Here is a 13,623-nt window from a genome sequence, read left to right on the forward strand (position 1 = left end):
TCGATTCGAGCTTAATAAAGTGATATTGAATTGATAAAGTGATTTTGACGGAACGCTAACTTAATTTTTTTTATCAAAAACTGGATGAGGAAAGTCGAATTGCTAGCCTTATACAGCAGATGTGACCCCATATACCACTTCCTTGGCTCTGCTACCTTTGAGTCCATCAGGGAATAAATAATACTGGCTTTATAAATAAATAAATACCATATGTTTTTCTTGGTCCTGGAGCTTGGGCCCTGGACAAATGTCCCGTTGGTCCTTCCATAAATCTGGCCCTTGTGCCCAGTTGTTGCCCTGCAACTCCACTGGCAATTTTACCTTGATCTTCCATGAGCCTCGCTCTGGTAGTGGAAAAATAAAAGACAATGAATGATTTTATGGTCTAAAAAATATAATTTTCACGTCATGTACCTCTTTGCAATGGGTTTATCAACAAAAAATCATCTAGTCTTTGATGTTGAGATCATGTTTGAATGGCAGAGAGAGAAGCAATTGAGAAGAATTGACACATTTTTATATTAGGTTGTTGTCTGTTATTTATTTAAGACTTGGCAACCAGACTGAGGTGGGGGAGACCCAAAAAGGAGGGTCCTTCATTGAAAGTGTACTTTCAGACAGCCAAATGTATTTCCTTGTTCTTCAGGAAAGGCATGCATTGCATTTAACAAGAAGGACTACCGTGGGTCGTTGGCATACTACAAGAAGGCTCTCAGAACAAACCCTGGCTGCCCTGGTATTGTCTGCGGAGTTCAAATGTTTTCCTTGCATGCTTCCTACAATTTATATGCAATGTTGAAAAGCCAGTCATTGCATTTTTGTGTCTTCTTACTCTTCCTGCAGCGGAAGTACGTCTTGGCATAGGACACTGTTTTGTTCGACTTGGTAAGCCAGACAAGGCACGGCTGGCTTTCCAGCGTGCCCTCGATCTTAGTCCTCAGTGTGTCGGAGCGCTTCTCGGGCTGGCAATACTGGAGCTCAACAAGAAAGAGGTCGGTTTTTTCTTCTAATTGAATCAGTTTTTTATAAATATATATTGTATAGCCCTCCCTCCTCAACCCCCTCGTATCCCCACCATTCCCAACCTCCCCATATTGTATTTGGTGATCTGTCTTTCCAAACTCCTTTACTTGCCTGTTTCTGGCCTCTAGGCTGATTCGATCAAGAATGGTGTGCAACTTCTATCAAAGGCGTATACGATTGACAGTTCCAACCCGATGGTGCTGAATCATTTAGCCAATCACTTCTTCTTCAAAAAGGTTATTTCCTGTTTTATCATTTCGTTTTGTCCATCACCAATGAAACTAACAGCCTTTTTGTTCTGTCTCGCACACATGAAACTGAAGGGCACTCGGTAGAGCGCATACCTCCGCCACGTAATGCCTGATCCATGCGAACATATCGGGCCCAATACATTTTTGAAATATCATGCTATGCAGTACTATATCGTTTTTGGCCCTATCTTTCAATGGTAAAGAATCACTTTAAAAATATTAAGTAATTCTCGTATCTAGATCTGTATTCAGATCTTCACCAAAATCGAATCAATTCGTCGTGGCCACGCACCCAACCTGTCCACAACTTTTTGAAATATCGTGCTATACTGTATATCATTTTTGGCCCTATCTCTCAATGGTGAAGAATCATTTAAAAAAAAGTTTTAGTAGTCGGATCCAGATCCGGATCTTCACCGAAATCGAATCAATTCGTCATTGTCACACACCAAACCCGTCCACAACTTTTTGAGAGATTCTGCACACAAAGAAACAAACAAACAGGCAGAAAGGGGTGAAAACATAACCTCCTTCACCTTCGGTGGTGTGGGGTAGTTATCAGGCCAACATGCTTTCCTTTTGTTTGTTTCTCGTCTTCATTTTCCAAACTAATTGCTCCTTTGTGCTAACTTGAATGTCTAATTATTGTTCTCTTCATGGTCCATTTCCATTTACTGTACTTCTTTTCAACTGCATCCAAGCTTCTGTCATCTCACCTTTTATGAATACACTATAATCTAACTATAATCCTTGCATATAACATATGTCTTAATTGCCAATAGCTCATCAATATACTGTATCGTTCTTCAAAACAGTTTTCTTCATGCTTTTGAAAAGTGCCGGTACATTATTAAAGAAGTAGGTGTTTTTGTCCACGATGCAGTGTAAGTGGTGTGTGGTGGTGACTAAATGAATGAGTGAAAAAGGTAATTTTTTTTTTGGAGCTCGGTGTGAGGTGGAAGAAGAAGGGGGGTGGGTGTCTGTCTTACAAAGTAATTTACTTGCCTGTTCCTGGCCTCTTGGCCGATTCATTCAAGAATGTTGTGCAACTTTTCATGCTAAGAGAGAGGTGGGAGAATGAGCTGGATTAGGGGGGGAGGAGAGGGAGTATGAGAAAGGGGGAAGAGAGTATGAAAAGGGGCGGAGGAGAGGGAGTATGAGAAAGGGGGGAAGAGAGTATGAAAAGGGGGGGAGGGGAGTACAAGAGAGGGGAAGAGGTTACCCATTGGAGCAGGCAGGATTCAGATGAGGGAGAAGCTGTGGTGATCAGTTCCTGGCATTATCAACCTACATGGAGGTTTGGTACTAACATTCTGTCAAGAATGTTGCCACCTTAATTGATATGTCAGCGGCCTATGACACAGCATGGAGACTCGGATTCCTTCTCAAGACAGTAAAGCTCATTCCCCGTCAACCAAGTTTGAGAGTACTAGCATATATGCTCAGCAATTGACATTTTACATTTTAGAGTCTTACTTGGGGAAACAACCAGTGCCCCAAGAACTCTGAATGATGGTCTACCCCAAAGATTGGTTCAAGCCCCAATGCTGTCCAACATTATACAAAAGTTGCCTGCCTGTGACATCCTCACGGAAGTTCGCCTGTGCTGACTATCTTGCTCTTGCTCCCAATCACATGCATTTGATGACATGAGCAGAGTTCTCACGAATGACATCAAGGTTTTGGAAGAGTACTTCACTAAATGGAGACTGTTCCAACCCATTAAAAAAAAAACCCCCATTGTAACTGTTTGGCTAATCTTATCATTCACCTGGCAAATGCCAAACTAGACATCTCTTGTGGTAAACTAGTCTGCAATGAACCAGATGTAAAATATCTTGGAGTTATTTTGGACTGCAGCCTGACGGAGAACATATGAAAAGGGTATGTGAGAAAACGTAAATCATAGTGTCAATCTGCAAACTTGCAGCCCCGAGCATGCAGCCTTCGCACTTCTCGTGCTCAAATGTATCCCACTGCAGAGTACTGTACACCTGTTTGGGCTGGGTTCAGTCATACTAAACACCTTGATGCTATACTGAGCTCCGCATTGAGAATAACTTCTGGCTCTCTGAAGTCACCCCTTTTGCCGTGGCACATCGCAACCCTTGAAGTTTGCAGGCCAATGTTGACCTGCTCATCCATAAATAACTGGTAAATCCTGCAAGACCTTCACTGAAGTCATGAAAGCCTTTCTGAATTGGGGGAACTAGTGCATGCCCGTACGTGCAAAAAAAAAAAAAAAAAAAAAAAAAAAATAAAAAAAAAAGTTTCAAACCGCGTGGCAGAAACGACAACCACACAGGCCGTTCCTTCGCTCTCGCGTGGCCATACGTGCATGGCCATGCGTGTGTCGCCGTACATGCAAAAAAACCCCCAAAAAACCAACCCCTTTCAAACACCCACACAGGCTGTTCCTTCGCTCTCGTAAACGATGACTGGATTGGGGCATTGTGTTTATCTATAAATGCGCATAAGAAATCGAGAAATTATTAGAATACAGTGTCATCACTATCCGGAAGTCCGTACGTTGTAACCCATAATGGGGAACGCACTCTAACTTGGACATAACTTGGGAACCACTTGTCCAATTAATTTCAAACCTTTTCAAAGGCAAACAAACAGAGATTGCTGGAATTATATAGAGATAGAAGATGGATACTGTGGGTGCAAAACGCCAAGCAATGTGTCCTGTCATTGGTAACTAAGGCGCCCTTTCCCCATCAGCCACGCCAACGCAGCAACGTGTCCTGTCCTTGGTTTGGTAAATAAATGGCCATAACTTGGGAACCACTTGTCCGATTAATATCAAACCTTGAAAAGGCACATCCTCAGGTCCCCAGCAATATACTTGGCAAGTTTCATTTCGATCGGACCAGTGGTTGTCGAGAAACAGCAGTTACAGACAGACAGATAGAAAGACAGACAGTTACACACACAGAGATTGCTGGAATTACAGATAGATGAGAGCAAGCAACATGAACAGCGCAAAGAGTTGTGGTGCCAGCGATGGGAAAAGGCATCACTTTCAAATGGCCAGCTAATCTCTGACCCCTCTCAGGATGATCTACAAAGATGCCAATGGAGTGCTCTCAACCGACTGCGAACTCTACATGCAAGGACTGCTCACCGTATGCACAAGTGCATCATCAAGATCAGACTGTCCTCTACACATATGGCAAGACTGTGCAGAGGGAAATTCATGGAGTCCTTTGCAGAAATACATGAAACCACTGACTCTGCAATGAAGGAGCTGTCATCACTCGATCTACAATTTGTGTCGACGTGATCATATGAAAGAAGAAGAAGAACTCTAATATACATTCAAAGACTCATAGTGGAGTTTATCCATCTTTGAAATCTGAAGGCTTATATAGTTAGTTTATACATATCCAGAACAAAGGTAGACATTGAGGAGCATCATGTGTACTTTTATTTGAATTACAACGACATTCGTAGACGATGGACAAATACATATATGGCTTATAGGATTTGAACTCGGGTCCCGACATCATGAGCCAATGGTTCAGATGGGAACAGTGTTATTTTACACTTCATTCTTCTTCCACCTCCTCCCCCTTCTCCTTCTTCTTCCTCCCCCAGGATTATGGCAAAGTCCAACATCTTGCACTTCACGCCTTCCACAACACAGAGGTGGAGGCCATGCAAGCAGAAAGCTGTTATCAACTGGCTAGAGCTTTTCACGTTCAGGTAAATACTAAACCGAAGACGACTCGTATGGCTTCTTTACTTCCTCCCATCAACCCACCACCAAACTATGATCCGCCATTTCTCCCCCTCATGGAAATATTTCTCATTCCTGTACCACCTATTTTACGCATCCCTTCTACAGAGTGACTATGATCAGGCATTCCAGTATTATTACCAGGCAACACAGTTTGCATCTTCCTCATTCCTCCTGCCGTATTTTGGCCTGGGGCAAATGTACATTCTGCGGGGTGACCGTGAGAATGCGGCCGCCTGCTTCGAACGCGTCCTTAAAGGTTACCCTGGGAATTATGAAACGATGAAGATCCTGGGGTCACTGTATGCTGCTTCCGACGAGCAGGAGAAAAGGGACACTGCTAAGGTGTGCTGGATAGTTGTATTTAAATTTGTGCTCACCTTTACATCTTCCTTCCCTCATTCATAGGTGTCTCACCATCCCCGATGCATATTTCCTACATTGACCATTTTCTTTAACCCCATCTTCACATCGGTTTTGCGAATACTTTCTGCCTGCCCATATATTTGTCCCAGGGTTTGTTGAAGCGGGTAACGGAGCAATGTCCAGATGATATCGAGGCCTGGATTGAATTGGCACAAATCTTGGAGCAAGCGGATATTCAGGTAATTGACACTGATAGAATATCATGTGCATGAAGTTTGTATCCATTGTAATTGGTAAATGCAACATCGATAGTGTAAGCACTGTCATTGAAATAAAGAAAGATGTTGTTTATATTACATTTAAAAAACGCCTCTTGTTAACGTTATTTGTATTCAAACCAGGGAGCACTTTCTGCTTACGGTACAGCAACGCGAATACTGAAAGAGAAAGTACAGGCAGATGTCCCTCCAGAGATCCTCAACAATGTGGGAGCCCTTCATTGCCGTCTTGGGAACCTGGGTGAAGCCCGGGTAATTCCTCGCTACTTCCTCAAAACATTTTCTTATTTGCTTCCTTTCAGTTATCATTACTTCCTCGTTCTCTTCTCTTTTCTTCAAGCCAACTTTTTTTTTTTTAACCTCATCTTTCACTTCAATTCCATTTTTTTTTCTTTCCTTCGATCAATCATTGATATATCTCTTACTAAAAGGAGAAGAGTGCCCATCCGTATATGACGCTTCATTCTAAAGGGTCCCTGCTGTCGTAGATTAATATAAATGGTACCGTTGGCAACCTAATGATCGACGTACTTGGAACAAAAATTTGTCCCTGTTTAACCTTCAATAGTCCTGTTTTTAAAAAGGCCCTCTTTTCAGGATAGAAGAAGCAAAGGAAGGGGAGCTTAATGCAGCGGTTCCAACAGTAACATTTATTATTCTACGATACGAAGAACCCTTCAGAAGGACACGAAAGGAGCAAACAACATTGCACTGAGTAATATTTCTTGAAGGATTAGAAAAATATATGAAAGTACATCGAAGTAGCACACAAACAACAACAACAACCGAAGCCACCATGACAGCAGGAAACACAGCCTGGTGTTGGCTTAGTGGTTATGGTGGCGGCTTGGGATCCTAGGGTCCTGAGTTCAAGCCCTGTAGGCCGCTGAATTAAAATACACCAGGAGGTTGACTCAGCCTGTCATCCTTCCTAGGTCGGCAAAATGAGCACCAATGTACTGGTAATGGGGACACTGCATCCGCGGCATAGCCGCGTCCCAACCAATGATGAAACCAGCAGCTACAGGCTGCACTCGATAGAGAGAGGGCAGGAAACACAACTACATGTTATAAAAGCTAAGGTTTTCGTGTGTTTCATTTCATTTTACATTCTTGTTGAGATTCCCAGATGGACCTGCAATATATTTGTGAAGTACAACATGCTGTCTTTTGATTAAACCCATCAGCGAAGCAACGGGCAGGTTTTGAGGAGCCGTGCCTGTGCATTTGTTACACTTTTTCCACACCCAGTAGGAAATCATTTCGAATTTTTCTTTTTCTGGGATCGAATCGTAGCTCGCTAATGAGTCAGCAACTTTAACTCGGAAACACTAACGTGGGGTATGAGGTACCCGCACAAAGCGAACATCTCGATGCTCCACAAGGTTACCCTGTGAGTCAGAGCTTGGGACTGTGTATACCGTCAGTGCATGGGCAGACATCACTGAGTAAGGGTAAGTCTGTCTCCTCTCTTTCCTGGTTTTTAGCTCGCCTGTTTGAAGAATAAAGAGCTATATCGATACCCCTGGCGTGAGCATCAGCGTAAGCGTGAGCGTGAAAATGTTAAAGTTTTTGGTGCAAGTTATTTAGAAGCTTGCCATTCATTTAATATGTGGAGTAGGATGCTGATATTTGGCATGGAGGTTCCTTTGGGGTATATTATTGGTGTGGTGAAGTTGAAATTTAAAAATAATTTCAAATTTTTTTAAATTTTCGACTGTTTTGAACTTAACTTTTTTGTAGCACATCAACGTTTACGTTATTTCCTTTCTAATGTTTTTATTTACCACACTTTTTTTACTGATTACAATATACAAATACATATATTGCTTTAAAATAATTTGGATCGGACTTTACTGCAATGTTTTATAAAAAATATTATTAGACTAGTCTTTTAAAAACGATAAATGTATAAACAGGCGAGCATTGGGTGACTTTGACACCAACTCTGGTTATTATATAGCATGGTCTGGGAACCTTATACCCCACATTAGTGTATAAAGGCGATCTCTTTATACACTAATGTGGGGTATAAGATGCCCAGATCATGGAATATAGTGACGCACTTTATATAGCGAGTGCCCGCCGGACGCGTCTGGAGGCGAACGCCTTCAGACATAACCATTGTCTGGATATGTCCAGAGACAAGTGTGGGAGGAGGGTGCTGCACTGCATTGGAAGGGAGTAGAGCAAGGATGGGATGGAGAGAGGGGTGGTGGTAGTAGTCCTGGATCCTGCTTAAAGTGTCGCAAAAAAGTTGATGTGCAGGGATTTTCAAATAGTTTTTGCAATCTATGAACATAAAATGTCAAAATTATTTTGGTTAGACATTTGCACAATAGGACATTTTCAGGATGGCAGCCATTTTGGAAAAAGGCTGTTTCCAACACTTAAATCACCAAAATTTCAACATTGTATTGTATGAAAAGGACTGATAAAGTGATATTTGCCTTTTCAAGCTGCAGGACAAAGGGAATGCATAAATGATTAGACTCTCGCATTATGCAATTTCCAATATGACTGCCCCCAGTTCAGCAATGTGATGGTTTAACCAAACCGGTGCTTAAGAACTCAACAAGATTTTGATTTAACAATTTTCAATTGAATTATTTATGTACAGATATATTTGTATTGTTATCTCTACAGAGAAGTTGTTCTCAACTTGAACTTTTCAATGTCTTTTATGTATTATCACATGAAGTAGAACATTTGCAAAATACACAACAATTGAGGTTTGCCTTTCTACATTTACACCGTTTGGTTTTACAGCGTTTACAGCCGCAAACAGTTCGTAGGACATCTGGAAGTGGTTTTAGGTGTTTTGATGGTACAAGTACTCCATCAGATTCTTCCCAGCCATAGTCAGTAGGCTCAAGGGAAACTCTCTGGTCCAAAAGAGTAACAGCTTCATGAACAGCAAGGAATGTTCTTTGTATATGTCCCTTCATGACACTGGATATTGGTGGAAGAGTAGCCAGTGACTTATTTAGGTTTTTGTCATAGTCTTCATATCGAAGTTCATCAAACGTGTCAACTTGTGCCTGAGTTGACCAGACTTTAACAAGATATTTCGCACATCAGTATCAGAAAGGTTATCTGTCTCACCAAAGTCGGTTAGGAATGACACCGGATCAGCAGCCAAGCTCCATGCTTCGTGCCTATCTTGCTGAGAGCATCATTCCCAGAGGTTAAGTGAGCTTTGACGAACACACGACTTAAATCAGGGCCAAGTCTTTTCTGGTGAGTATGGAGTGGTAGTAATCGTTGTTTCTTGCCAGTTCCGAACTGTATCCAAAGTTCTGACAGCCCGTTACATTTCAATGCCTCAATATACCGCAGCATGATGGCGATGACATCTGTGTCATTCGAAAGCAGGACAACCCTCTTGGTGTTGTGCTGAGCTGCCCAGTTAACATGTGGTACAAGCCGATAATCTGCCTCATCAATAGAATTCTTCAGTTCCATGAGGGAATGGGCTTCTCCGTTTGTAAACCTCTGAGCTGGAAGAACCTCACCATTCACTATAACCCCACTCACTACAAGTGGTGTACTAGTCTGTGCCGAATAAATCTTGGCTTCAGTGATGGCGAGGCTCTGTAGATTCTGTTTGTTAGTTGACGATGCCCAGAATTTCTCCAACTGGACAGGCACTGGTGTTTCTGAACGGATTGATACCAAGTCCATGCTTCCCGAGGACGATGCACTTCGGATTATTTCTGACTCTTTGTTTGATTTATCTAAGTAACTGTCTCAGACGATGTGGATTTCTTGAGTAGAACATACAGACTGTGCCTTTCGGAAGATGGTCTTTATTGACTGGCCAAATTGACTCACAACATCGTGTAGGTTGACCCCCCCAAAAAAATTTTGAATTTTGAATTTGAAAATTCAACTTTGAATGGTTTTTACAGTCACCTAAAATTAATATTTTCCGACCCAAAAATGTCTGATTACATCAAAATGGTCATTTTAACAGGGGTATTTTTTGAGTTATTGTGCATAATTTATGATAATTTCATATTTTTTTTTCAAAATGGCTGCCAGAATGAAAATATCCAAAGAGTGAAATGTCTACCCAAATTAATTTATTTCATTAGCCACCATAGAACCTTTTTCTGCGGTAAAACTGGATGCACAATCACCTTTTTACGGATAGGTAGCCTAGATCCTGGACTATAGGGGAGTTAGCAGAGAGAGCATGTTCTGTTTTATGAACAAAAACACACACATATGACTATTCCTAACAATTTTATCACACACAAAAACAAACAAACACAAACATTCAAAAAAAGAAAAAATAATAAAGATGAAACAAAAACAAATAAGTAAATAACACACAGCACTGAACCACTCACTCTGAATGATGTGACATGGAAAAAGCGTCCGCAGTGAGGGAATAATTTGCTCAGAATGATGCAGCGCAGTACTGCGATCGACTAAGGCGCTCGGCAAGTGGCTTAAGCACTCAAGCAAGCACTCCAATTAAATGGTTGAGGAAGGGCTAGCCAGGCTGTGACTGCAGCCACCGCGTCCGCACCAGTTAAACCGTGTCTTCACCGGTGGAGCCAGTCTTCACTGCGCCCGCATCAGTTAAAGAAATGAAATAAATCCGTTCAAATAATGACTTTATCCACAAAACAGTTGCTGATTAACGTAGAAAAAGCCTGGAGACATCGCAAAGTTTAATCGCCCATGAAATCAACTTTGCAGATAATTCACCACGTTGCCTGCTCGTCTCTGCACGCGTCACGTGGTACATCAGTTCACTGTCCACGCAAAAGTTATAACTTTATTTTAAAACGTCTGTTTTTCTCCAGATTTGTTTTGATTCCTTGAAGAGCACCCTGCGAAACCTCCAAAAATATACACACAGATCTGCCAGACTCTCTACATAAGTAGTCCCTCTGGGGAACAGAGTGCGATGTCAAGCTGTGAATACATTAAATCATTTCACTCAATGAAGCTGGTTAAATTTGGCACATTACGGAATTTTTTGTTCACTCAATATAATTCTCCAAACAGGAGAAAAAGATAGGTGTAATGCTTTGAAAATTTCACATTTTTTGTGTGTGTGTGTGTATATATATATATATATATATATATATATATATATATATATATATATATATATATATATATATATATATATATATATATATATATATATGGAGAGGGAGGGACCACAGCTTTGCTTGCTTACAGTAAATATGTATATATGGCTAAGTTATGACTCCTTATCTCTTGAAATTATCAGATATCACTCCAGATTTTGACACTTATTTAGTCCGGATGATATCGGATCCTCAAAACCAAAATAATATTTCGATGATGTACTTTAATTAGTCCATGAGAGCTCATCGTGGAAAATCGTATCAAAAAATGCTTGAAATCGCTCCAAGCTCCTAATTTGAAAACCATAGCACTTACAAAAGTGATGTGAACAGCGAAACATAGCTATGATAAACAGGCATTCCATAATATGAGTGAGGAAAGTGGGGAAAAAACAAACTTTTTTTTGTGAAGAAATCGTTGCGGCCTGTTCCAAGTCAAGACATGGTTGAGCTGGCCAATAAACATGGTGGTTTCAAACTGCAGCGAAGTAACCCAGGTTCCCCCTCAGACTCCAGGGAGTGAGGTGGCTGAGGATGGTCCCTGATAAAGGATGTAATTAAATAAGGCCATTAATTATGTTCAAAAGGTTTGTTTTAATTAACCCAAACACCCAATTTTAACTCTTTACTTCCTTGGAGTTTTCTTTGTGTGCAGTCAAAGTTTTAGGCTGCTAGGTTTCATGGTTGTGGAGTTATGGAGGAGACACACATTGGCACAGACGCGCACAGGCACGCACGCGCACGCATGCACAGACGCGCGCACAGGCACAGCTACTTGCACTTGCACACGCACACGCACATGCACACGCATATGCACACGCACATGCACACGCACAGGCACACGCACAGGCACACGCACACGCACAGGCACACGCACACGCACACGCACACGCACAGGCACAGGCACAGGCACTTGCACTTGCACAGGCACTTGCACAGGCACTTGCACAGGCACTTGCACTTGCACAGGCACTTGCACTTGCACAGGCACTTGCACATGCACAGGCACTTGCACATGCACAGGCACTTGCACACGTACATGCACTTGCATTTGCACTCGCACAGGCACAGGCACAGGCACAGGCACAGGCACAGGCACAGGCACTTGCACAGGCACTTGCACTTGCACTTGCACAGGCACAGGCACTTGCGCACACGCACTTGCATACGCACAGGCACTTGCATACGCACAGGCACAGGCACTTGCACTTGCACACACACAGGCACTTATACACGCACAGGCACAGGCACTTATACACATACACATACACACACAGGCACAGGCACAGGCACAGGCACAGGCACAGGCACAGGCACTTGCACAGGCACTTGCACAGGCACAGGCACAGGCACAGGCACAGGCACTTGCACAAGCACAGGCACAGGCACAGGCACTTGCACAGGCACAGGCACAGGCACAGGCACAGGCACAGACACAGGCACAGGCACTTGCACAGGCACTTGCACTTGCACTTGCACTTGCACAGGCACAGGCACTTGCGCACACGCACTTGCATACGCATACGCACAGGCACAGGCACTTGCACTTGCACACACACAGGCACTTATACACGCACGGGCACAGGCACTTATACACGCACAGGCACAGGCACAGGCACTTGCACAGGCACAGGCACTTGCACACGCACAGGCACTTGCACACGCACAGGCACTTGCACACGCACAGGCACTTGCACACGCACAGGCACAGGCACTTGCACAGGCACAGGCACTTGCACAGGCACAGGCCCTGGCACAGGCACAGGCCCTGGCACAGGCACAGGCACAGGCACAGGCACAGGCACAGGCACAGGCATTTGCACTTGCACTTGCACACGCACAGGCACAGGCCCAGGCACTTGTACACGCACAGGCACAGGCACAGGCACTTGTACACGCACAGGCACTTGCACACGCACAGGCACAGGCACAGGCACTTGCACAGGCACAGGCACAGGCACTTGCACACGCACAGGCACTTGCACACGCACAGGCACTTGCACATGCACAGGCACTTGCACACGCACAGGCACACGCACAGGCACACGCACAGGCACAGGCACAGGCACTTGCACAGGCACAGGCACTTGCACACGCACAGGCACTTGCACACGCACAGGCACTTGCACACGCACAGGCACTTGCACACGCACAGGCACAGGCACTTGCACAGGCACAGGCACTTGCACAGGCACAGGCCCTGGCACAGGCACAGGCCCTGGCACAGGCACAGGCACAGGCACAGGCACAGGCACAGGCACAGGCACAGGCACTTGCACTTGCACTTGCACACGCACAGGCACAGGCACTTGCACACGCACAGGCACTTGCACACGCACAGGCACTTGCACACGCACAGGCACTTGCACACGCACAGGCACAGGCACAGGCACAGGCACAGGCACAGGCACTTGCACACGCACAGGCACTTGCACACGCACAGGCACTTGCACACGCACAGGCACTTGCACACGCACAGGCACTTGCACATGCACAGGCACTTGCACACGCACAGGCACACGCACAGGCACACGCACAGGCACAGGCACTTGCACACACACGCACAGGCACAGGCACTTGCACACACACGCACAGGCACTTGCACATGCACAGGCACAGGCACAGGCACAGGCACAGGCACAGGCACTTGCACACGCACAGGCACTTGCACAGGCACTTGCACAGGCACTTGCACACGCACAGGCACAGGCACAGGCACTTGCACACGCACAGGCACAGGCACAGGCACAGACACAGGCACAGGCACAGGCACAGGCACTGGCACTGGCACAGGCACTGGCACTGGCACTGGCACAGGCACTGGCACAGGCACTTGCACTGGCCCAGGC

General features: G+C 44.4%; 1 protein-coding gene across 1 annotated transcript in view; it reads left to right on the plus strand.

The window, feature by feature from the left end:
- The window catches only part of CTR9 (CTR9 component of Paf1/RNA polymerase II complex), a 111,428-nt gene that overhangs the window by 22,145 nt on the left and 75,660 nt on the right, over positions 1-13,623 (plus strand). The window contains exons 5-11 of the mRNA XM_085855368.1: positions 647-736; positions 844-992; positions 1,152-1,259; positions 4,878-4,985; positions 5,128-5,364; positions 5,535-5,624; positions 5,787-5,915. Of these exons, the coding sequence (XP_085711494.1) occupies positions 647-736; positions 844-992; positions 1,152-1,259; positions 4,878-4,985; positions 5,128-5,364; positions 5,535-5,624; positions 5,787-5,915 (911 nt within the window). The remainder of the gene's footprint in view (positions 1-646; positions 737-843; positions 993-1,151; positions 1,260-4,877; positions 4,986-5,127; positions 5,365-5,534; positions 5,625-5,786; positions 5,916-13,623) is intronic.

This window comes from Eptatretus burgeri, chromosome 14 (assembly GCF_056783735.1).
Source record: "Eptatretus burgeri isolate ZD-2024b chromosome 14, Ebu_testis_v1, whole genome shotgun sequence".
Lineage (NCBI taxonomy): Eukaryota > Metazoa > Chordata > Myxini > Myxiniformes > Myxinidae > Eptatretus > Eptatretus burgeri.